Source organism: Arachis hypogaea, chromosome 7, assembly GCF_003086295.3.
Source record: "Arachis hypogaea cultivar Tifrunner chromosome 7, arahy.Tifrunner.gnm2.J5K5, whole genome shotgun sequence".
In the NCBI taxonomy this organism is placed as follows: Eukaryota; Viridiplantae; Streptophyta; class Magnoliopsida; order Fabales; family Fabaceae; genus Arachis; species Arachis hypogaea.
In genome coordinates this window covers 67,468,659-67,496,227 of record NC_092042.1, presented here as the reverse complement: position 1 = coordinate 67,496,227, position 27,569 = coordinate 67,468,659, and the positions used below count along the sequence as shown (strand labels likewise).

The 27,569-nt window shown below is 30.0% G+C and overlaps 1 protein-coding gene across 1 annotated transcript; it reads right to left on the bottom strand.

The window, feature by feature from the left end:
• Positions 1-23,306: 23,306 nt before the first annotated feature.
• Positions 23,307-24,221, bottom strand: LOC140174399 (uric acid degradation bifunctional protein TTL-like). Its single transcript, XM_072198849.1, has 4 exons — positions 24,063-24,221; positions 23,834-23,935; positions 23,621-23,747; positions 23,307-23,473 (listed from the first exon to the last, which is right to left on the bottom strand). The coding sequence occupies exons 1-4, from the start codon at positions 24,219-24,221 to the stop codon at positions 23,307-23,309; spliced, it is 555 nt and encodes a 184-aa protein (XP_072054950.1).
• Between the last annotated feature and the right edge of the window lie 3,348 nt (positions 24,222-27,569).

Here is a 27,569-nt window from a genome sequence, read left to right as displayed (position 1 = left end):
CATCGTCAAGAACCTAGAAAAATAAGAACCCAGAACTCAGAACTCAGATTTCACAAACGACCACTACCACCTCCTCTTCGATGACGACGAACATGAGGACACGGGCCAGACGAGGGCGCGGCGCTGTGGTGCGGCAAGACGAGGGCGACGGTGAGGCGACGATGACGGCGAGAACGAGGAGGAGGAGCAAAAATGGCAAATGACAAAGAGCATAAGCAACGGCGGCGAGGAGCAGTGGGGGCGAGGAGCAGCGGCGATGGCTCTTCTCTTTCCCTCTTCCCTCTTCCCCCTTCCCCTTCCCCTTCCCCTTCCTCTTCCTCTTCCCCTTCCCCTTCCCCTTCCCCTTCTCCCTTCCCTTCCCTTCCCTTCCCTTCCCTTCCCTTCCATTTCCCCTTTTCTTCCCCAAATCAAACACCCCCGTGATACCCTTTCCCCTTCCCCGTTTAACCCATTTTTTTTAATTAGAGGTATTTTTGGAATAAAAATTAAAAATTTGGTGAAAATGATGATTTTAAAATTAAGTTAAATCTTAGGAACCATTTTGTAGGCAAAAAAAGGCCGAGGACAAAAAAATATTCATCCCCTATCTTAAGGATCAGAATCGTACTTAACCCTTTCTGAATTCAAACCACTCAAAACATTTACTACTGTGCAAGGCACAGCCAATAGGTTATCTAGTGGGAGCAGCAACTCAACATCAAACTAAAATGAGCATTAACAGTCATTATCATGTTTTTTTATTCTATATTTATATAATTTACCTTAATACTTTACTAATTAGGATTAGGTATGTTTAACTATTTTTCTTTTAGATAATCATGTATTTTGGTATGCTATATATACTATTTAAACTCCTATTGATGTAGCTTCTAAAAACTTTATGAATGCTTATGGTTGTTTTCATTATTTGGTAAAATTTTATGAATGATTATGTAGATTTTCTAGTATATATTATATTATAACATTGATGTTGTTATGATTAACTAATTACTTAACTCAGAATGCTTAATGAATGTTATAAAAAAATAACGGTTGCTGAGAATCGGGTGGAATACAAATGCAATAAAAAGCAAATAATTCATTCCATTTAAACATAAATTACATTATTTTTCACTAGCACAAAATGCTTAGATCCTACACCCAAACTATTTGCTATGCATAAACCTTGCACTCAAACTTTTCAATTACTTGTATATCACCATTATAAACAAGAAAAGTGTAAATTGCAACAACAATCCTAAAGATACTGACACAAATTATACTCTCATAACTTTAATTTCACTTTTAATCTTCTTCTCAATCTTCATGGCTGTGTTAATACTTCTTTTACTGTGGTCTATTAGAGCATTCGTCACATCTTGATTAGCAACACCATATTTATGCTCACTGATTCTTCTAATCAAAGACTTTGTTAACCCTTGCCATCCCCATCAATTTCATCAACCCAAACAAAGTAATTGCAATCTCGACTCCACAAAAATAAAAAAATCAGAGATACAGAGAACTTTACACTTGTCTAATTGTCATAAATAACGTTTCATACCTTTTCGAATAAACCATCTTCCAAAATTAGCAATCGTCACAAATTTTAACAAGACAACATACTCATCACACTAACATCTTTCAATCAGAATTTTTTTCTTCTTTATCTTTTCATGTGAAGCTCCTGAAAAGCTACTACTTTCGTTTGTAATTACTTTTTTTCTTTGACATTGCTCAATTTCTTCTTGCAAAAATTGAGTTTCAACAAAGAACAAAAAATTAGGGTTCATATTGTCTCCAAATAATACTTAGCAACACATGCTATTGTGAAAGAAAATTGACCATATAAACCACTCTGTTAAGACTACATCATGTTTAGTTAATTTTGTACACGAGATTAAACTTTTACAGATATGTCATGAGTTATGATTTTCTATGATTATTCTTGTTAACAAATCAATTTTTTTTATAGATATTAGTTTAGTCTAAATATTATATTTTTGTTTTAGTTTCGTATTCTTAATCAATAAAAAAGTTAATAATTTAAATTTTAAAACACTAAAATAACTTGAAATTTACTAACAAAAATTTGTCCGACAAACATTTATTGACGCTTTGATCTTCAATAAAATTAATTACCGACGCTTTTACTATCAGTAAAACCATCGGCAATATCGAATTTTAGTGCTTGTAAATAAATTGTGTGTTTATGAGCATCTTATTCTTCTTATTCTCCATTCATTCCATCTTGTTACAGAAAAGCCAATGAAACTATATAATATTTATTATTTAAGTCATGCATGGAAACTGGAAAGGGAAAAAGAAGGAAAGAAAACTGCTCCTCATTCCTAAATCCTAACTTCACATAATCATTGGATGGAAAACGTTATACATTATCTAATTATAGTTTTTCCTTGTTTCACATAGCGCTCGCACATGCACATGCACATGCACATGCACATGCATATGCAGTAGCAGAGTGGAGAAGAGTGTAATAATGGCAATGGCATTGCGTACAAAGCCAAAGTTGATTGGTACAACGGGCAATAGACGACTTTGATATTTTATAAAAAAAAAAAGGTAAACTACTTATCTTTTATAATAAAAGAATTAAATATAATAAATATTTTCAATAAATAGAAATAAAATTCATCCACCAAATTTACCAGTCACATATTTTTGTAAATTTATTCATATTATTTTATATATTTTTATTAAAACAATCAGCTATCAGAATATTCAAACATTTTACAATAAAAGAAAAACTAATTTTTTATAGCAATATCTTCAAATTTTTTCATAAATACCACATAGATATTCATGTATATTGACTCATTGTTATGTGACCTTTTGTATTCATACAGTATAGTTATCTCTATAAATACTTAAAGAATAAATACATTTTCTAATCTAGTAAGATCACAATATATTTTTTACGAAAATAAAACTGCATTTAGATTTTTTTTATAAGAAATTTTTAGTTTTTTTTGAAATAGAAAAATTTAGGTTTAAAAAGAGAAATTGAATAAACCCAAAAATGTCTGTACGGTAAGAAAAAAAAAATGAAAGTGCTTGGAAATAGAGAGACAGAGACAAATGCACACAAAAACAGAGGCATGATGAAAACAGAGAAAAAGGGGCAGAGAATAGTCACAATAATTGGTTATTAAGAGAAGTATCTAATAAAAGGAAAAGGTGTGTTATGGGAAAGGGGGGCCTGGTTTAAAACTGTTGGAGCAAACAAATCCTTCTATTATTGCATATGTGTACTTCTCATAAAACAACAAAAATAAATTGTTTCAGTTCAGTGCCCTCTCTGCAATTTTGCATTATCAACTCAATTGGCCCTCCACCTCAGGCTACCCTCCAATTCTTTTTTTCTTCATATCACTATTACCAAACACCACTTCAAATGACTTTTCTGACCATTATATTCAAAACAAAAAAACTCTTCAAAGCTTCTTATGTACAAAATTCATTAAATATTTTTACAACTTTTTATAATGAAGTACATTTAATGCGCTTAATGGAATATTTATTTTAATGAATTTAATCTCTGACTAAAATTTACCTTTGAACATATTAGTCTTTTAGCATATGATAATGTATTACATATTTTCAAATAAAAAATGGAGAATCAATTTTTAAGTAGTCAAATTTGGCTAATTCTTTTTATTGTAAATTTAATTTTTTTTACTTTTATTTTTAGAGAATTTAAAATTTAGAATATAAAATTTAATATTTAAAATTAAAAAAATTGACTGATATTAACTACAAAAAATAACTCTTTAATTAAATTCTTTTATCATTTGAAAAATTTGTCCTACATGGTTTTGGTCAAAGGCAAAACTAGGGTTACACTTTTATCATTTTTTATATATAAAAATGTAAATAATTTTGACATAAATTTTAAAAAAAAATCTTTTCAATTTTTTTAATTAATACTATAAAATATAATCTCTCACCGTACTATCCTTAAGTAAAATAAAAAATATAAAAATATTAAATAATAAAAAATTACACTTAACATCATTAATTGGAAAAAGAAATTTGAGAGATCCATTCCCACCAATCATATCCTACTAAAGTTAACTCCTTTACAAATATAATTACATCGTCACAAACGAAAATAACCTTCATATCAACTAGGAAAATCACACCGAGGTCTTCATAGATTTCACATCCAAACCTAATTGTGTCAGCTATGTTTTGTCCTTTTATTTTATTTTTTGTTTGGTTTTAATTTCTCTACACATCTTCTACAACATATATGAGAAGGTAGAGGGCCCATCTTAGCGGTTTAGACTTTAGACTTTGCAAGTTTTGTCCTCTTCTTTTGCTCTCTACATAACATAGTGCTTCAATTCAAACCACTTTTCATCTCTCACCTTATCTTCTATTTTTCAACTTGTATAAAATAATATCTCCATCTTTGTCTTAGCCATCCATCCCATATATTACTTCATATCTTTGCAATTGTGGCTAAAGTATTGTCTTTATAATGGGTGGTACGGCATTAGCATTTCCTATATACATATATAATAATATTTCTTAGCTAGTGGCTGTCACATACAGTTTTGGCTTCAATAACCAACACCAATTGTGTGTATATGTGGATATAGGGATCTTATCATTCCTTGCCTTCTTTTCTTACTATATCCCACGTATACAAATCTCATATACTACCCTTTCAACTGTTGTTAATTAATTCTAGGCTTAAGTACGATTTTGGTCACAACCTATATATCAAAAAAAAAATTTTGTTTTTGATATTTTTTTATATACAAAATTATTTCTAAAGTTTAATTTAATTTTAAAATCATCCTTATTTTAGAGAATAAAATCTTACGAAAATAATGACAAAAGCGGAGACAAAGATAGCTTATAGACAGTTTTTTTTTCTTCTTTTTTTTCTCTTTCTTCTTCTTTCTTTTTTCTTTGCAAGAGTAGAAACACTCTCTTTCTCTTATTTTTTTATTTTATAATTTTTTATTATAGATAATTTAGTCCAAAATTTTAATATTTAAATAAAAAAGACGATTTTAAAATTTGATTTTAAACCTTAAAGACAATTTTATATATATAAAAAATTAGAAACAAAAAAATATTAACCTACATTTTAGAGATCAAAATCGTACTTACTCCTTAATTCTACTTGATAACTATTTTTTTAATCATATCTTTTAATCTGACAAATCAATAATAATTAATCTGTCATAATTTAAATTTTAATTTATTGCTAATTAATAAATTATTATATATATAAAATAAAATTTAAATTTTTCAATATTTGTTTAAACAATCAAATGATGAATTAATAATTTGACCAATCCAAATTAGTGATAGTTTGACTATATGCGTGCTTTCTCTATATATAGACACATAAACTTACATCATGGTGGCATGGTGCTATTAAAAGGCAACATGCATTAACACTGGCTATTTAATAGTAATACCATGTTCATTTCTCAGTTTATTAATCATGTTGGACGAAGCACTTATGATGAGCCATATATATATATATATATATATATATATATATATATATGATGATAACTAGTGTCCCTATGGTTGGATATAAAAAGGGAAATTTTTTTATTGAAAATAAAAATACAAGAGTCGTCAAAGCATTTAATGTCATGGAAAATTTGAAACTTTTATTTTTTATTTTTTATTTTTTAATAAAAACTTATCTTTCTATATCCTTCATTCAAAAGTTTCGTTAGAGTATTCATTAGCAAAATTCTATAATTGAAGAAAACCTTTGATCTCTAGACTCTCTTTCAATTTTGTTTTTGATTTCGTAAAAAAAAATATTTAGAATCAAAATTAATGATATTTCATTCCTTCGAGAAACATTTTATCAAAAATTAAAATCTTTTGAAGTACCAAAATTTTAATTTACTCTTTGATGTTCCGCTACTTGCCACCGTAGGTCCGTATATATGATTAAACGGATAATGTTCACTGGAAAATTTTTTTAAGTCAATTAAAATAATTCTTTATTTTTCCAAAACGTATAAAAACATCTTTAATTATTTTTTAGCCGGAAAGCAAATTGGCACATGCTTAGGAGATCAGAGGATGAAACACGCAGATCAGCAAGGGCCCACCCAATCTGAGCGTGGTCTGCCTTTATCAAAGGCAATCTTTTATTCCTCTCTTATACCATATTTATTTTTATTCTTTTATTTTATATCATATTTAAATATTTTTTAATATAATTTAAATATTTTAGTTTATTATAATTTGATTTTATATTTATAATAATATCATCTAAATTAAAAATTTAAAATACTCTAAATACAAAATTAAATTATAATAACTTAAAATATTTAAATTATATTATACTGTACTAATAAATTACAACAATCCACTTATATACTAATTTATATATAAAATAAAATAACATAACGCTAAATAAATAAGGGAAGAAAAAATAACAAAACAATGAAGAAAAACTTATCTAGGGTAGCCGCTGCTGGAAGAGAAAAGAAGAAGAGTGTTGGTAACGGTGACAAGGGTAGAAAAGAAGGGTAAATATGGCGTAAAGGTAAATATGATATTGATGGGGAAATCGTCGGTAAAGATTTTTACAAAATTAATCGCGTTGTAAGTATAGTTTTAAATCGACAATTCAACCTCAATCAAATTTAATTTATTTGTCATTTAGTAAACTTAAAAAAATTAACTGAAGTATTAAATTTCGGATCGTCTCTCAAAAAATTGCAGAAAAGTATGATTATTATTCGTTATGGAAAAATATATTTTTTGGGTTTTTGAAATAAGGAATAAGGAATAAAATGGTAAGAAATTAAATTAATAACTAAAAAAATTCTTAACTAGGATTGAGAATTAGAAGTCATGTCCTCGTTGTCATCATCAATTGTGATGGTAATTGTATTTCGTTTTCACTTAGTTAACCCTCTACAATGAATGTAAGTCAAGTGAGCAAAATCAACGTAGGTTCACAAGTCCTAATCAAAGACTAGATTTAGTGAAATCTAAGCCAATAAGCTATTTTCAATCATCCTTCAACAAGAGAATTTGATACCTATATAGTCTTAACTAATCAATACAAGTCAAGAATATAAAAAACTAATTTAAAATAATCCAACCAAATATTTTATCAAATACTTGGAAGACATAACATAAAAACATAAAAGAGTAACAAGGAATATTAACTTTAAACAACCAATTGCAAGCATCAATAACACAAATTAAAGAAAGCAACAATAACCATAGAAAACATAAATTGCATTAATATAGAAATTGAATCTAACATCAAACATTCATAAACTAAATTGGCAACATAAAGTAATCAATAAGGAAAATAAATAAACTAGAATGCTAAAACAAATAATAGTAGAAGAGAAACTAAATTGAGATAAGATAGAATTCAGAATTTGAGAAGAACTAAAGCTAAAAACCCTAAAGCCTTTCTCTCTAGAGAACTACATCTAAAACCTAATGTGTGAATAATAAGAAGTCCCTCCTTCATTCCCCCACTCTGTAGCCTCTAATCTGTGTTTTAGGGCTTGAAACTAGGCAAAAAATAGCCCAGAAATCGCCCCTAGTATTTTCTGATATCGCCCCCATTCATGCGTACGCGTCGTCCACGCGTGTGTGTCGCTACCAGCTTCTTAAAATTTCATTTTCTTGTGTTTCTTTCACTTTTGCATACTTCCTTTCCATCCTCTAAGTCATTTCTGCCCCCTATAAACCCTGAAAACACTCAGCAAACATATCACAGCATCGAACGGTAATACGAAGGGATTAAAATTAGGATCAAAGGAGCATGTTTTCACTCATAGTACAAAATTAAGAAGGAAAATGTAAAACATGCGAATTATATGCATGAGTGTGAGAATAATTGATAAAACCCACTAAATTAAGTACAAGATAAACTCTAAAAATGGAGTTTATCAGATATAAAATAAAAGAGTTAAAAATAAATGGAAAAACAACCATTTATACTAATAAATTTTACGAAACGCTAAAAAAAGTATTAATTAAAGAAAAAAATTAACGTTGTATTCATTAAAGATGGATTTTATACAATAAAAATGCCTAAACTTTCATTTTTATTGACCTTTTGATAAAATTTTTAAATTGCCCTCACCTCTTATTTTCAACCTCACCTCTATTCTTTCTTTTCTTTTTCAAATCCTGTGTTTCCGAGCATCTCCATCAACGCTTTCATCAAATCTTGCAGTCCAAACATCCCTCTCATTATATTGTTTACCATTACAAGATTTTCCATTTTCCTTGTTTTCTCCGGTGGCATTCCTCTGTTTGAATTCCTTTTCTTTGTCACTCCCACATCTATCACCGACCCCTCTCTCTCCGACTCCTCTCAAACCTGCAACAAGCCAACAACTCATCATTTATTTCTTGAATTGTTCAGTTAAATATTCTTTCTAGTTATGGATTTAGAATTTTAAGATTTTTTTAACTTTTTCAAAACTATCTTAACCTGTGCAAAGATTAAAGGCACGTAAGTTTTACCAAACATACCAAAAAATTTGATTTGAGAGTAGGTCGGAGGACAATCTTTTACCTTGAAAATGTTAAAAGTGTGGATTCTGCATCCTCAAACAGATGAAGTTTCAAATAAGTTTCCACTTTACAAGCAACAAGCTAAGTAGTAATCTAACAAGTTCGAAAGCATGAGCGGCGCTGGTGAGTCGAGGCCTTCGACGACGACATTCGATTTGACGATGATGTCATTTTCGGGAGGGTCGTGGAGTAGCAGAGAAACATTTCAAAGGATAGCAGCAGAGAGTTGCAAGCGAAAGCGGCGGACAAAGGAGTATTGGGAGTGTCAGATGCAGAAGAGGGTAGAGTTCCAAAGGTGGTACGGATGTTTGGGTGGTGATTCTTGTGAAAGTTTGGAATTTAAAAAAGAATAAGTGGTGGTGAAGTTGAGGTTGAAAATAAAGAATAAGAGTAATTTAAAAATTTTATTAAAAAGTTAACAAAAAATTAGAATTTAAATACTTCTGTCGTATAAAATTCATCTTTAATAGTACAATGTTAGTTTTTTTTTAGTGAATATTTTTGTCAATATTCATAATATTCATGAGTAAAAATAGTTATTTTTTTTAAAAAATTATAGGCTAAAATTATGTCCAAATCGGATAAATTCTTAAACATATATATATATTTCACCCCTTAATCACTTAGGCCTACGGCGGTTTGCGTCACAGCTAAAAACTAAAAAAATTATGTAACTAAAAGTGTTTTTATTTATTTTAAAAAGTAAACCAATTATTTTAATTGATTTCATAGAATTTTCCGTCAGTTTCTTTAACATTCTTAATCTTCACTCTATGCGGATGAAAGTTCACATTTTAAACATGTTTATGGTTAAAAGAATTAGCCATTAGCTAAAGACTTATATTCAGACGCTTTCATGTAGGAATGTATGCGGATCGAATCAGATTGAATATGGTCGAAAATTTGATTCGATCTGTATAATTTTTATTTGATCGGATCGGATATGATATCTATATTTTTTAGTGACGGATCTGATCCGTAAATATGCGGATTGGATCGAATCGGATATTGAATATATCCACATAATTGAACCTTCTCTTTTTAATCATATTTCTATGTAAAAATTCAATAAAAATATTTCTTTCACATTTTTAAACTTATTTATTTCTAAAATATTTTTAATCAAACTTTTTCTAAATAACAAAAATAAAATAATACAATATATGAATAATAATTACTAACTAAAGCATACAAACAAGTAAATATAATACTAAACATATATATTTATTTATTTTTAATTATTATTGTGCGGATTTGTGGATCTGCGGATCGAACATGCGAATGTAGAGCAGATACCCGCGATCCAATCCGTAAAGGGTGCAGATCGGATCCTATCCAATCCGATCAATGTGCGGATCGGATCGTATCCGCAATTTTCGGATCGAATGCGGATATTTACCGCAGATCTGCGGATATGATCCGATCCATAAACACTCCTACTTTTATGGCACAGGATTCGATGGTGCCATCAGAACGTTTGGACCATTAAATTGTCTTTTAACAAGATATATTTTTTAAGTTTTTTAATAACTGCTAAATAGTCCTTATTTAATTTTAATTACAAATTAATTCTTTGTATATTATTTAATTATAAAATCTATTTTTATTTTATAAATTATTATTTTATCATTCATCTATCATGTTTATTAATAATTAAGAACAAAAATAATAACAAATTAGATTTTTCATTAATCGTAATAAATATTTTGGCAATCATAATCAATTAGAATTTTATCCTTGATCCGTTACATCCGTAAACGCTGGTGAGATTGTATTTCTTGAAAATTCAATCCATTGGACATACAATATAATCGATTGAATTTTTGGATTTCCCAAAATTCAATCGATTGGAATTACTACAGAATCGATTAAATTTTACAAGGTATATGAATTTTTTCTAATTCAATCGATTGAAGTCATTAAAGTAATATAGATTTTAATAATTTAATTGATTGGTTGTGTTATCCAATCAATTAGTGATATTTTTTAATTTTTTTTAAAAGATATAAATAAACATATTTTATTATGAGACTATTTAATGATCTAAACATTTTGGACTATCAAATTCAGTGGCTACGTTTATAGACGATTTCATAAATGTTTCGCACCAACGTATTTAGTTGTACAAGTCATAAAATTTTACCGGCGAATCAATGGGTTTCATGAAAATAAAATAAATTTTTTATTAAATATTCTAAAAAAAATTGTTTAGAATATTATAAGTAAAAGAATTTAATGATAAATATATACATTTTTATATATTTATTTTTTTTCTTTTCAACCAATAACCAATACCATTAGTCATTCTTTAGCTAAACTCAAATAAAATGTATCCAAGTATCATCAAGTTATCTGAATATTATAATTACAGTTTGGATTTAATTCCACTTACTTGAATTAGTCTAAAGAGGCATGGCCATTAATTTTTGAAAAAAAAATTTGAGTAAATTATTAATTTTACCAATAAAAATTAAAAATATTGATATATTTATTTATAGAAGATAAAAATTAGTATTTATATTCATAAAAATGATTTTTGTAAGTAAAATTATCCAATTCCTAAAATATTAAATAAAATTTTTAAATTATTTTTCTCTCTATCACTACTACTATAGTCTCTTCCCTCCTCTCCTCTCTTTTCTCAATATTCTAAGTTACTCCAATTTTAAATTATGCCACCACTTTTTTCTTTAACTACCACTATCACTGCTACCATTATCATCGCCACCACCGCCATCACCACACTTCCTCCTCTCTCTACCTCTTCGACTTCGATCTCAACTACGGGCTCCGCTTCTCCCTCACCTTCCACCTCTTTTGAAACTCCAACCCCGTCGCCTCCTCCCCTACTACCTTTGAAAGGAGGTGGGAGAGTTTGAAGGAAATCATTAACCAGCAAAGACTAAGTCACTGCAAACTTCAAGCAATTGATGCAAGAAGAAGACCCATCACCCTTCTTATCCACCTCATCACCATTCACATTTTTATTGCCATTCATTGAGTTCTGTGAAAAAATATTCAAGAAAGCCTTCAAGGAAACGTTCATTGACAACCCTCTCTTCTTCTTTACATCGCAGATATGAAATTTACTACATTTCTTCACCTGGCAATCAAATAGACACCTTTCGTGTCCTGATTCTTGTGCCCTGACAGGAAGCAGTGCTCAACATCCTTTGCAGTTTTCTAAATACCCACTTCCAAAGGGGACAACGATTCCTTCACAACCTAAATAGAATTGAAGAAGGACTCAACTGGGTCGTTTCTAGACACCATTTTTCGATCAACCCTTGAAAAAGTCGTAGCCTTTAAGTGTGTGTGCAGATCTGAATCCGGTTCTCTGGAACCCGATCCGAGTCGTCGAATGGTGGAAGCAATGATGTGTAATGCAGAAGCATCTTCACGCGCTCTATGGATTCCGTTAGGGAGATGATGAAGTTAATTGTAGAGACGATACCCATCCCAACGAATCGCTCACACTGCTCGCAGCATCCTTAGATTTAGAGGCTGAACTTGCATTAGATGATTATGTTGGTGATAGCGTGGTACTGAGTCGCGATCGACACCGATGGAGGAGTGTGCGGCGAAGGGGTTAGGGTGACGGTTGAGGAGGAGGGCGAGGCGGTAGTATTGAGCGGCAATGTATCGATGTTGGAATTGGGTCATTGAGAACATTGAGAGAGAAGAAGGGGGGAGACGATGGTAGTAGTGGAAAGAAGGGTAGTTTATAAATTTTACTTAATTTTTTAGAATTTGAATAATTTTACTTGCAAAAAATATTTTTTATTAGTACAAATGATAATTTTTATCTTTTATGGTTAGATATGTCAGCGTTTTCAACTTTCATAGGTAGAAATGATAGTTTTTTATTCTAAAATTTAAAACAAAAATTAGATCTTATTGATAAAAATAAATGACATAATTTTATTGATATATTTTATTTTTAAAATTAATCTACGACATAACCATCAATATACAAAGATAAGATTTTATTGATATATTTTATTTTAAAAATTAATCTAATTTATTTATATAATTTAAAATTTAAATAAATATAATTTAAATTAACGATTTAATTTAATTTGATAAAAATAAATATGATAATATTATTGTACTCATATAATTAATTATGTTTAATTGATTTAAAAAAAATAATTAAAGAGATAATTTTAAATTAAAAATTTAATATATTCGTATTATTTTTAAAATATGACAAATAAAACCTATTTTTTGTTTTTATTATTTTAAATAAAAGATATTTCTAGCTATATTTTTTAGATAAGACTTATTAAAAAAATAATATGAAAATATTTTTTTAAAATAAGATGAGTATGTTTATTTAAAATTTAAATTTTAAAAATTTTAAACAAAATCTATTTGTATTAATTTTAAAATTATTTGAAAAATAATACGAATACATTTATTTAAATTAAAATTTTTAAAATAATAAATTAAAATTTTTAAAATAATAAGAGTAATTTTGTTTAAAATTTTTTAATTTAAAATAATATGAATACATTGATTTATTATTTTAAAATTACTAGTTTTAATCCGTTATTTTTTTAAAACCGAATAAATACAATTAATCATATAAGTATAATAATATAATTTTTTATCAAATTAAATTAAATTATTAATTTAAATTATGTATATTTAAATATTAAATTATGTCAATAAAATTAGATTAATTTAAAAAATAAAAATATACTAAATTAAAATTATCCAAAAATAAAAGCAAGTTTATTATGGAATAATTGTTTCTGAAAAATAATGATGTTTTTTATTTTATTTGAGAAAATATTTCTCAATGATAATGTAGGTTGTGTTTGGATTTTTTTTTCAAGGTGATTCTAAAAAAGAAATGAAGGTTGTTTCGATGATATTATCTAAAATTACTAGAAGGTAAATGAAAGTTTAAGATTAGTATGCCATTTCTTAATATAAAAAAATTAAAATAAGTATAACTAACGTCTTATGTCTAATTCTTATTTTAACATAATTTTTAAATAAAAAACAAAAAATATACTTTTACCAAAAATAGGTTTAGAATAAAGCTCAATCCATATTGAATGAGTTAACAAAATATAACACGTAAAATATATTCATTTAAGACCATCTTAATATGGCATTAAAGAAGACCAAATTAAATAATCTCTTACAATAATTTAAAGAGAAAAAACAAGTACTCTAATGAAACAAATAATTATTAAATATTTAAAAATACGATTAAAAAATAATGTAAATGGTACAAGTTTTTTCTATCGGCAAATGACTTATTATGTATTTGATAAGATATTTTGTGAAAATATTTTAATAACTATTAGAAATTCAATCTCTAGATCTTTTATTAGTTTAAAAAAATTGGCATCTACAAAAAGATTCACAAAAAAAATTTACATACCAGTAAAATTATTAAATTTTAAAAAATTTCTAAATTTTTTATTCATACTTATAAACAATTACATCAAAATACAATTTTGAAATTAAAGTATTTTTAAAAAAATATATTTAACAATTGAATAATCTTATTACATTTTAAAATATTTTAAAGATATTCTTTTCTTTAATAAATTTAAAAAGTATATTTACAAATAATTTGATCATTCAAAGTCATTTTCTTTCAATTTATTCTCTGAGAAAAGAACAAATAACAATTAAATTTTTCAAAATTTTGTACGTGATATCCGGCGTTAGTCCAACACGTATGTGGTTGAAGGGACAGCATTGGCCGCTAGTATAAAAATACAACGTTTTCTAAGGATTTGATCATGGATATAAATGGTTTGAGTTCTGATAGTTTCTTCATCTTTCTTTTCTTTTCTTTTTTCTATTTTTGTTATTGATGGTACTAATAAGGAGGCTTTGAGATTTTAGCCATTTTTAAGAAAGGGAAATTTGTTAAGAAAGGGAGATTTTTAAATTTAATTGGGATTTCCATGTCTTTTGGGGTACTTCTGAAATACCAGTGGAGTTCAATGAATTTAATTGTTGAATTACACGCTTGAAAGAAATTGTTTAGCAATTGAGAGCTATTGATCATTAAAGCATGTGGTTGCGTTTTATCCTTAATTATATCTGATTTGTTTCTTATAATATATTACAAACAACTGTAGTGTTATAAATGAAAAAAAAATGATGCCCAAAAACATAAGAATAATTGATAATTTCAAGGAATAAAATTCGAGAGTTGCTTATAACTCATAGGTACTTATGATGAGGAATGGATATTTATTTTAACTAACAGATGTTTTTATGTTATTAACCTGTTTTTGGAAATAAAGAAAAATATTTTTCATATTATAAAAAAATGTTTAAAGATAAAAAATATTTTATAATTACATTAATCATAAATTTAAACTACAATAATTAATTTTATTTAGTGGTTAATTCACTTAAATAAATGTTAGAATTCGAATTTTGTATCGTACATACAACAATCTATATATTTATCAGATTAAAAAATATAATAAAAATCTTTTTAATTACATCAAAATGTAAAATAACATTTATTTATTGAATAAATATTTAAAATAAAATATTCAAAAGAAACATTTAGAAAATTCGAAATGAGTCCTCAATATATTTTTATTTATCAGGACCAGTATAATTCCTCAATAAATTAAATAAAGTATAATTTAAATAAAACATATTATTGTATGGCGAAATATTCTAGATTCGTTTATTTTATAGGTTAAAAAAAAGTCATTTTACAGATTTTGTTTTTTCTAATACTTGTTTTGATTATCTTATTTTAGTGGAAAAATATATTTTTTTTTAAATATTACACATTAACATATTTAAATACATACATCTCTTAAAAAGTAATTTATTAAAAATATTTATTTTTTTAGAAGCCAACAATATTATTTTTAGAAAAATAGAAGCAAAAAAAATTATTTTCTTCATCAAATTATTATTATTATTATTATTATTATTATTATTATTATTATTATTATTATTATTATATTCCTTCCAAAGGTTAATATTCAATCGTCATTATTATTTAATCATTTGATACAAATTTGTATTAAGTATAGAAAATTAAAGATAATTAGAGAGAATGCAAGAGAAATTTTTAGAATTAGGATCAAGAAAATTTTTTTTTTTATTACATCATACTTATCTTATATTATTACATCATACTCTTATTTATAGTATAATTTTTTAATTAGGCTAACCCAATACTAATCATATCATCCTAATTAATTCTATATATATATATATATATATATATATATATATATATATATATATATATATATATATATATATATAGAGCCTCTCCAATACCTAATTTTAGTTTAGTTTTATTTTAAATTTTACAAAATAGCATATAAATATTTATGATATTATTTATCATAAACATTAATTTATTACTTAATGTAAGATGTGTTATTTCAATATTTGATTTGATTTTAATTTTAATTATTTTATAAAAAGTTTAACTAAAATAAAAAATAAAAAATTATAAAATTAATAATTATATATAATATATTTAAAAGATATTACACACTTAATGTGAGACTTTTTTTTGTATTTGGATGGGAAGAAAAATTAGAATTTTGTAAATAATTGAAAAAAAACTTACGTCAAATTAATTTGAATCTATTTTCTACTAAATTAATAAAAAGATAATAAAAATAGAATAAAAAATACATAATATAACTGAATACATCTTATTTATTTAAGTATATTTTAATTGAGTTTTTGTCATAACATTATAATATCAATATTATAATAAAATATTACGATGTTCATGAGTTCATTTAATAAATTTAATGAATTATACAAGTAATAGTATTTCACTAGTCTTTATTTAAAAAAATACTGTCTTTATTTATTAATATCAATATTATTTTAAAAATTGCATTCAATAAAAATTTTAATTTTAAATCGATTAAATTACTATAAAAATCAAAATTATTTCTCAAAAAATATTCTATTAGAATTACTCTTATAAATTTTCTTCAAATCATAATTTTCCATCGCTATCATTTAATATTTAATTCAGCCCCCGTATAAAACATTTTTTTTTTCAAATTTGATTCTCATACTTTACTTTAAAATTGTTTATGATGAGTTTCTTTGGTTTCAAAAGCCAATTTCTTTATTTTTGTCAACGTAACTTTGTTTGTCAGAGTTTGTCAACGTAACTTGTTCACCTATCATATGCTATTTTATTTTTTTCCTGTTTTTAGTTATGGATTATGTGTTGTATGATTATTAGCTTTTTTTTTAGTAAAGATAGGGAGATTCGAACCCACAATCGTTTAGGTGAGTATGAAAAGATTATGTCATTTTTTTTAAAATTATATCATTTTATTACTAAAAGATAAAACTAAAGCCAGCTAGCTACATAGTACATAGAGGGAAAAAAATTCAAACATAGCCAAAAACAAATACGATACTTAAATTCTAATCAGGAAGGATAAAAACAAAGAAAAAAGGAAAGATAATGTCTTCTGAGAGACGAGAGCTTCTGGCTATGGCGACGAAGCTCTTCGAGCTTGGTGGTGTCGGCGAAACTCCTCCTCTGCCTACATGGCCCGAGACAGAACTTCTTCGGGAGGTATTTTCTTCTAGTCAAAAACGAAGTTGTTCCTCGTAAGCCAAGAATGCCATAGAAGGTAAGCAAGTTGGGCACTTCTAATTTAATAATTATCTTGCTTTTTCAGTTCTTCAGTCGTGTGATTCCACCACTCCCATACTTCTAATGCTGGGTCTTTGTTAATTGAATTGGCTAGAGGAGATAAATTTCACAACCCTACCATATCAGGACATAGTACAGTGGCATGAATTGGAAATTCTGTAACGATGAAACATCTGTGGCAATTAGCTGAAAATTTGGTGTATTTTTCTATTTAACTTTTTCATAACTGCAATTCCTTCATGAATTAATTTCTACACAAATAATTTCACTTTCGGTTGTGCTTTTAGGTTCCAGAGCTTTTCCCATATTTCTTTATGCTGGAAGCGTTGATTTGTTCTTATGGGGGATGGTAAAATTGGTACGCAATTGCATATCCTGATTTTACTATAAACTCTCCAGAATTAATATGTACCCAATATATTGAGTCTTCTTCCTGTGTGATAGGGAACTGAATTTTCTGTGCTGTTTCATGGCCAAAGTTCAGATTGACGAGTGTTTGATTCCATTCACCAGACTTTGTAAATAGCTGTCTAAGTCATGTAAGGTTTTCATTTCTACATTCTCCATTAGGTATAAGAAATGGTGGTTGAGCTCCAAACCATGGATCCTCCCTTATTCAAACACCTCCTTGTTTAGTTACATGCCATTTCATCCCTTTTTCTAGTACCTTTCAGCCCTCTAGTAAGCTTTGTCATGCCCAGGATGACTTGTGTCCTGCTTTAGCTTCAAGAAAGGAAAAGTAGTGAAAGTATTTATTCTTGAATATTTTATGGAATAGTGAGTGTGGTTTTTTGAGCAATCTCCAGCCTTGTTTGGCTAGCATAGCCAGGTTAAAGGCTTTTAGGTCTTTGAATCCTAGTCCTCCATTCATCTTTTCCCTGCTTAGTGTGTCCTAATTGATCCACTGCATCTTTTTTTCACATTTTTTCTGTCCCCACCAAAATTTCAGCATCATCCGGGGAAGCTCATCCAAGGGGTGTTCAGCAATTTAAAGCAGCTCAGTGTGTAGACTGGTATGGCTGAACCTACTGCCTTAATCAATACTTCATTGCCACTTGTAGAGAGAAAAAAGTGTTTCCAGTGAGTTAGCTTTTTTGATACCTTATCATTAATGAATGCAAAAGTGCTTTTCTTAGATCTGTTGACTATTGAGGAAAGTCCTAGGTCCCTATCTTGTGCCCTCACATTTGGTACGCCTAGAACATTCGATAGGTCTTCTCGAACTTGCTGATCCGTATTTTTGCTGAAAAATACTGCGAACTTTGTGAAATTAATCACTTGTCCGCTCATGTTTCCATAGTTTTTAAGAAATTGTAATAAATTAAGACAATTTTGCTGGTTTGCTTTGCAAAATAAGAGGGAATTTCTGCAAATAGCAGATGGTTGATAGATGAACATCTAACATTCACTTTGAGTCCTTGAAACAAACTATTCTGTTCTTCTTTGTGGAACAGATGGGACAAACCTTCTATACAAAAAAGAAAAAGGTACGGAGATAGGAGATCCTGTTGTCGGAGTCCTCTACTTGGTTTAAAGAAACCAGTTGGTGAGCCTTCCACAATATCAGAATAGGTGATTGTAGATATACATTCTTTTATCCACCCAATCCATTTAGAATAAAAACCCAGCTTTCGCATCATAAACCAAACAAATGACCATTCCACCCTATCATATGCCTTACTCATGTCAATCTTTAGGGCCAATTCTTCTCCTCCGAAGGTTTTATTTTTCAAGAAGTGCATGCATTCATGTGCCACCAATATGTTGTCACTAATCAATCTACCCCTTATAAAAGCACCCTGGTTATCACTTATAAGTAAATTCATTAGAGGCTATAGTTGATGAACAAGTACCTTAGAGATAATTTTGTAGAAGGTGGTGTTGAGACTAATTGGCCGAATCTGCTGCATGGAGGTTGCATTTGGCACTTTAGAAATTAAACAAATTTACATATGATTAAAACCTTTTAGGATACTTCTTCTGCTACAAAAAACTTTTCACTGCTCTATAGACATCCTTTTAGTAGTCTCCCAATAAAATTTAAAAAATTTAGCTGTAAAACCATCTTCTCCGGGTGCTGCCTCTGCATTAATTGAGAATACCGCTCGTTTTATCTCTTCTTCAGAAGCTAGTCTTGTGAGTCTGTGATTCATCTATGACGTAATCTTCCGTTGAATACCATCCAATTCATGTGAGGGTTTTTGGGGAGAGCTTGATGTGAATAACTCCTAAAAATACCTCTCTGCTCTATTACCAATTGTCTCCGGAGTAGTACATCAAGATCCATCCTCATCTTCCAGCTTCCAGATATTATTTCTTCTATTTCTTTCTTAATTTTTCATATGAAAAAATCGAGTATTCTGATCCTCCCCACTTAAGCCAGTTAACTCGAGATTTCTCTCTCCAAAAGCGTTCTTCATTCATCACCGCTTTAGAGAGATTATCCTCAATCTGCAGATTCTGAGCTTTCTCTATGTGTGGGATAGATTCCTTTGCCACAGCTAGAGAAGCTTCAAGTATCTCAATTTCTCTTCTCGAGTTACTTGTCCCTGATGATAGCCATTTTACTATTTCATATCTGCATTTCTTAAGCTTCTGGAATAGGTTAAACATTGGGGAACCTATCACTTGTGTCTTTCAAACCTCTATCACAATTTTGTCAATTAATTCAGAACCACACCATCTTTCTTGGAATCTGAAATGCCGCTTACTTTTAATAACAGCCGGGTTTGAGCACACGAGTAGAGGTTTATGATCAGACCTGGTATCTTCTAGGTGCGTGATTATTGACATTGAATATTCCTCTCTGAGTCTGATAGATATCAGCCCTCAGTCTAACCTTTCTTGAATAGCTCTTCCCTGACAACTTTTGTTCCACCATGTAAATTTTTCTCCAATATAACCCATATCAGAGTGTTGTCCCCTATTAACAAAGTCTTGGAAACTTTGAATGGATTAGGCAGATTTCTCCCTACCTCCTTCCTTTTTGTGAGTAGCTAAAATAGCATTAAAATCTCCTATAATCATATAATTATCCCCGAGATTCCTACACATTTCCAACAACCTCTCAAATTGTTGAGTCCAGATCAGATCATTGCTATTTAGATGCACACCCACTATCTTCCTTGTGGTTTATTGTTCATTGTCCTCTATTGAGAATGCAATGAAAAACTCCTCACTTTGAATAATCTCCACTTGCGCCCCATTTCTCCATGCTAGTGATAGGCCACCTGCTATTTCCATAGGTTTAACATGATAAAACTCAGAGAAATCACACGATCTAAGCTGTCTCTTCACATACTGAGGCTGCAGTTTTGTTTCACAGAGAAAAAACACCTCGAGAGAATGAAAAATTCGCATCCCTTTGATGTTGTGAACTGCCAGGGATTTTTCCAAAACCCGGCAGTTCCACATTATCATCTTCATGACCATGGGGGTGCCGATTGTGGGGTGGCACCCTACTCCCGTTTAGCATTTATCATCATTATCTCTCCATTTATTTCATGTTTCGACTCTGCTTTCCACTGTCCAGCACTTCTTTTTGCTCCCACCAGCTGGTGTACATTCTCTCTATCATCTGTTCTCCTAGCCAAATGTTTTAGCTTAAGTTTTTTATAGCTCCTTGCAGATTGTTCCTTATTACTTCCTAAATGAAAACTGCCTGTGAAATCCCCTGCTGTCCCTGTTATGCATTCCTCTCTTTTTATTTTGTTGTCGACTGCAGTTGTGTGAAGTGGAGAATTAGGGGGGTTGTATTTGTGGTTGTGCTTGGGTGTTCTGAATTATGTGGCTAGTTGGTTCAGGGTAGGAATGTGATGATGTATTTTGAGTATATGTGGGTTGGATTTGGGGAATTACATGGCTAGTTAGATTTAGGTATAATGTTGGGATTTCTATGTGAAAGAATTGGTTGGGTTGTGTTTACTGGTTTGAATGGTGCATTTGTGTTGATTTGTGATTATTGTTTTGCTTGACTACTGCTGAAGGTGTTAAGGCTTGGGTTTGTGAGTTTTGCTGGTTAAAACTAGGTATGTTATCGGTTGGTTCATTGACTGAAAGACTGGAAAAGCTTTTGAGGAGGTTGACTGGTGTAGGTTTTTTGTTGTAGTGGTTTGGACCTGTGTCCGTCTTGGCCTGGTTTGGATTGAAATTTTCTTTCTGCTCCTCAATCCTCCACCCGATTTGATCCGCCTTCAATTCTGCACTCTATCGCTCCCTTATTTCTCCCTGTTCCTCTGCAGATTCATTATGGTTGGAACAAATTTGATTTTCATGTTCAATAAAGCCACATTGAGTGCAATAAGTTCCTATTTTTTTCATACTTCAGCAGTATCTCATATATCAACTTATCTGGACTAGAAATCCTGATAGATTGCTTTAGGATTTTTGTAATGTTAAGCACCACTCTAACCTTCATAATCCTATCCTCCCTTCCTTTCATTGAAAAAGTAGCAACATCAATGATTCTCCAAGTCGCTGCCCTATCTTTCTTGCTACCTCTTTTGTTTTACAGAATTCTGGCTTGCCCCACATTTGCACCTAGATTGGAATCAAGGTGAAATCTTCCTCTTTTATCTTTCTCGATGCATTCCATCTTTTTAGATGGATGACAAATTGCTTGAATAACCATGGTGAACCCTTTTCTACCTTGATTAGATCTGACTCATCGTTAAAGAAGAATTGAAAAACATTATCCCCGTGTGCTTTAACCCGTAGGCCTTCTGGGTGACTTCGAATAGCACCAAATGCTGCCTCCATCGTACCTCCACTGAATCCACGATCTGCCATCAGTCTACCTATCATGCATTTAGAACAATTTTCTATTCCGACTCTAATATCTTCTTCCTCCATGCATACCACATCATCATCCTGTGGTTCTAACAGATTAGGATTCTGCGTACTTCTTACATCATCAGTAGCCGTAGTTTTTGTTTCACTCACTCAAAGGATATTCTTTCACAAGGAATCCTCTCTGAATTACACTCAGAATAGTCAATGTGATTGTAGGTTAATTGGTAAAACCTTAATGGGCACGCAAAACCCTAGCGCACACAAAAGCTTGTGGCACACAAAACCCTAATGGCACTATACCATTTAAGACTATGCCATTTGAGTTATAACTCATTGGCTAATAATATTATTAGTTAAATCATATATTCTTGTTCCCTTATATTAAATGAACATAAGGGTTTACTACAACAAACACGGCAGATGGCGGCAGCGGTTTTGTGCGGTTGTATAAAACCGCTGCAAAACTAAAACTAGCAGCAGTTAAAGCAGCGGCTATGCGGGGCATTGGTAGACGTTTGCCTTTTAGTGGCAGTTATGATTTAACCGCCGCTAAATAAACATAATTAGTGGAAGGGAAGTTAATTCAATGTTTACTTTTTAGTGGCGGTTTCAATCTAACCGCCGTCATCTTTACCATTTCCGTTAACTTCAATATTCGGATGTTATATCTTTTTAAAGACTAACAGAGTATAAACTACTTCATTTCTCACTAGTTTCTTCACCATTGTAATAGAAAAATGTTATCTTTCATAATATTAGAGTTTTCCATTAGTAATTAAATTGAGTTTGCCTGTATTTTAATTTTTGATATATTCTAATAAGTTTATTTTGACAAATACATTTGAGTTATTATTACCTAAATCGTATCACTCATTTTACGTTAAAAAAATTAATTTAAGAATATATTGAATTAGGTGAACAATCTTGAAAATGATATTTTCTCATTTAGTATAAGAACTTCTATGTTTGTATTCAAGCATAAATCTAAAAAAATACATAAAATATGTATAAATTAATGCTAATTTCAATTGAGCATATGTTTATAATAGGCTTATTCGAACTTATGCCTTACTAATCATAAATCAATTAATTGTTAAAGTAGTGAAATAAGTAATACTGCAATCCGAACCATTAAATTAAGGGACACAATGTAATTTGTTTAAATAAAAGGTCAATTTTTCTCGTCAACATCATATTGACATGGCCAGAAATATTCTGTCAGGAATCTACTGGCTTCACGTGACACAACATCTGATAGGTCATCTCCAAACCATGGTTTTTTGTTCAGGTTGAAGCACTGTTTTGTAACATGTACGTCATCTTCTACTTATTGGTCATCTAAAGTTTTATTGTCTTCTTCCGACACCTTATTCAGGTCGAACTTCATGGACATGTCAATGCTAGTGGAGGAGATATCATCTAAATTGTCTGTTGTATCAATCTCTGCCCCATCTAGAGTGTCGTTAACTATTTTGCCTGAATATTCAACTAGAACTGAAAATATGAATCCGCATAGAATAAAAAAGGTACAATATCAATGCCAACAACTTCCAAGTCATTAAATAGTACTTTAGGAAAAAAAAGGTACGTGTAATTTTCTAACACAGGATTTAAAACTGAACAACAATAAACAACGATTACCATCTCCGTTGTTGACAATTTGGGCAGATTCTTTGGAAAGAAGCTGTGTAATTTGCAATTCTATAAATTTTATTTCCTCTTGCGATGCAATATCCAACTCAACTGCATGCTTGTTTGTAAAGCGCATCTATATAATAAAATTGATAGTTCATTATCTTTTTTGGTCAACACTGTGTCTTTATTAAGAACTTTGTATATAATATATTTTTTTACCTTTGGTTCAGCAAGTATGTCTTCAGAGCTCTTTCCAAATGCACATGTCACAAAAACATATCCAAATTTCTTCTCGTACATTGATCCCCATTGATAAAGTTCCTACAAATATGAATGTTGACATTGCAAATATTAACGCAGCGAGTTTGTTATCATATTTCAACTTAACATATGTATTGATCAAAAATAGTTTAAGACAAGTTTAATAGGGTATGCTTGATGAACAAACCTGCATGATAGATTCGTTAGCCATTTCCAAGTATTCATTGTAACAAGAACGTCTTGAAATAGCCTCCAACCAACACCACACATTCATTTTGTGAAACCATATCTCTATAGCAAGAGAAATTGCAAGTTCCAATGAAGAGAATGGCGAGGCCATAGCCATCTCTTTAGCGAATGTTGTGCTTGCACAACATGATAAAAAGTCCTTCATTTTCATTTGCCCTGTTACGCTATCATTTTATGTGTAGTAATATTTAGTAATGATAACAACATCAGCATTGATTATATCTAATAGTTTGCATAATACGATAATAACGAAATTAATACCTCATTGTAAGCTAACTATTTCTAACAAAATCATAAAAAGAATTGGGATACTACTTTTATTTATTAACCCACTATTCAGTCAAGATTTAATTGAATTTTGAAAATACCAATCGTGATATAACTATCAATCTACATACGCCATGAACATTAAGCCACACATTAATCATAAAAAGATCGCTGTTAACAATCGTTGACTTTAACCCTAGTTCTGTTATGCAACCTCGTCGGTATTTTCATCCGCATTGTCTGCGGAGTCTTCTATATCATCATCTCTAGTCAATTACAAGTATCCAATATCACCTGCCGCTGAGAAGTTCAACCCTGGTTGTGGAGAAAAACCAACTTCAGCTTCTTCATTCTCTTCTCCTATGTCATACAAGTCTCGTGACTTGAAATGAACTACTATACTCCATTCTTTATCTACTTCATCATCCACATAGTATACAAGATGTGTCTCTGATGCCAATATGTACGACTCATGGTCCTCTTGATCACCGGTGTGTATCGAACGAGAGAAGTTAACACTAGTAAGACCCAAGTGATCTTGTTTTATGCCCCTACTAGTAGTCATATCCGCCCAAAACACTTGAACAACACTACTGAGAATTGATAGCTGTAATTCAACTCAATATGTCTACTATTTTGCCATAGTATGGAACACTACCAACAACCACTTTTTTGTCACGCATGCTTGCATAACTTTGTGTATTAGACGAGACATATACTCCAATATTTTGGGTTTTCATCCCTTCCTCCTTTTTCATAGTTCTAAACTTATACCAGTTGATATTGTATGCCCCATAACGTGTTGCTTGAAGTATCGGTCCACATGCAAGCCATTTAATCTTGTTTGGATACTGGGTGCTCTCCATTGGAACCTGCTACCATATAACAACCATTCTTAATTTCATCAAAGGTTATTTTATTATATTAAATGTTTTATGCTATCAAGGCAATTGGCATAATGCATACTCTTTGCTCACATGTTGCTTGAACCATCGAACAAATTTCTTGTGCACAATGCTGTCTATTTTCGATTGCGACCTTGTTTGATCTCGTAGCTTTCTCTTTGTTTTAACTCTAAATGAACTATATGAAATTGGAGAACAATATTTACAAATAGTGCATGGGTTATATGATTTATATCCGAGGCTTGAAATATTACATAAGGTTACTTACTCAATAAAGTCAGAAATAGCCTCGTAGTTGACTAGCTCATGACGATGTGCTTGAAGTCGTTCCATTTGACTCGGCTTAAAATATGTTGCAATCCCTGTCACCTTTTCAACTTTCGGAAACATGGTTTTATATGCATTACAGAGTACTCTAATAGGTTCATCGTCAATTCGCATCGGTCGATTCATTCTAGTCTCAATGTTATCTAGATATCTAGAGCAGAAAGTTACACATTATATTTGCAACTTAATTAACAACATAAAACACATTACTATGCTGAAGGATAATCAATTTACACAAATATATTTTATAAAAGTTTCATTTAGTGTAACGGCACAAATCAGGCCTAATATTCCAAGAAAGATTTTTGTAACAAATTCAAAATTTTAGCTTTAATATTTTCACACGTTTATACCTCTCAGCACACACTGTTTCACCGAAAATCCTAACTTAAGCCAAACCACCTTCTCCTCATATTCATACGCCTAATTTGGGGCCACAAGCCTTATTTTATCTCGCCGTACCATTACGCCAGACTCTCCTATATAGTCTACGCTGCGCGCTTCTGCTATTGTTGCTCCTCCTCTGTTGCAGCTTGGGTTCGTGTTGTGTTGACCAGATTAATACGCTCATTGTGTTTGTCATTCCTCTTAGCTGTACTTGTATAAGGTCTTCCATTGTCTTCGGTTGGTCTAGTCCTTGTTGAGATCACTCCTTTGCTGCCTTTGTGGTGAGTTATTCTATCATTATTAACTTTCCAATTTATCCAAGGAATATTCTTTTATTATTGTTTTATTTAACATAATTTAAGTCCTTAAGAAATTTGTTGTATATTTACTAGTCTATGAAAATTGATAGTACGCCTAATGTTAGATTTGTGGGGTATTGGATAGTCAGAAAATTTTGTTAATCCATTGAAATTGATAAAAGCTTGTATCTATTTTACGTTTCCTTTGATTGAATTCATTTTTTATTTTTAGTTAATTAAGTTCAGTAAAGTATTGAGCCCTGTTAAGGGATTCCTTCACTTAGAATAAAAGAGAAAAAACGAAAAGAAACAAATTTTAAACTTTGACTAATATTAAATATATTAACTTTATTTTTAATAAATTTTTTAATATTTGTTTTATTGACCGAAGACCTTTAAATGTGATAAAAATTACATATTAAAAGAGAAAAAGGGTATAGTAAGTAATTTAATGGCTGAAAGCAATACTACTATAAACAGAGAAGGTTGAAACTACTGCACTAGTGCTGCTCCAAATCACAACCCTTCCTTAACTAACTTGGATTGCAATCTTTAAATCTATTTTTTTTCTCAAACACTTCTCATTCGATTTAAACCCTTGTTAGAAAAAAGTAGAAACAAAATTCTAAGAATAATTGGTTAAGTTCTGTTGAGTCAACTTCTTAGGCTTTATTTAGTCACTATATTAAAATAATGTTAAGATTGTAAACTCAAATTTTTGAACATGAAAACAATGATTGTGGTCCCTAACAGGCTCACTTATTGACCCAATTTACATCAAAGCCAGCGCAAGAAGAACCCGTATATTAATCCTTGTTTATAAATGCTTTCGATGAACAATCCAAATGATTTTGTGTACATGTTCCCATAAGTATCTTAGGAAGCTCATCTTGTGTGTTCCCCTGCATAGTTTTCATCTTGTCAAATCTATGGTGTCATTTTGATTGCAAAATTTCAATAATAGATGTGATTTTTATGTAAGAAATGTAATCTGTTTAGTTACACTGAAATTTTAAATTTATTCCATTTTTATCATTCAATTTTTGGTAGATTTTACTCTCTAATAAGTGTTAGTAGTTTTCTTGAAGGTTTGAAAATATGCCTAGAAAACCGCGGTACAACTGTATCCCAAACGCTGGCACTACTGACAAAACTCAGCATATCAATGCTGAGACTGAAAATGTTGCTGAGCCTACACAAAGTTCTTCGGATGATGAAGATTATGATCCCAAGGCTGATAAGGTTGACTCATGGGATGGT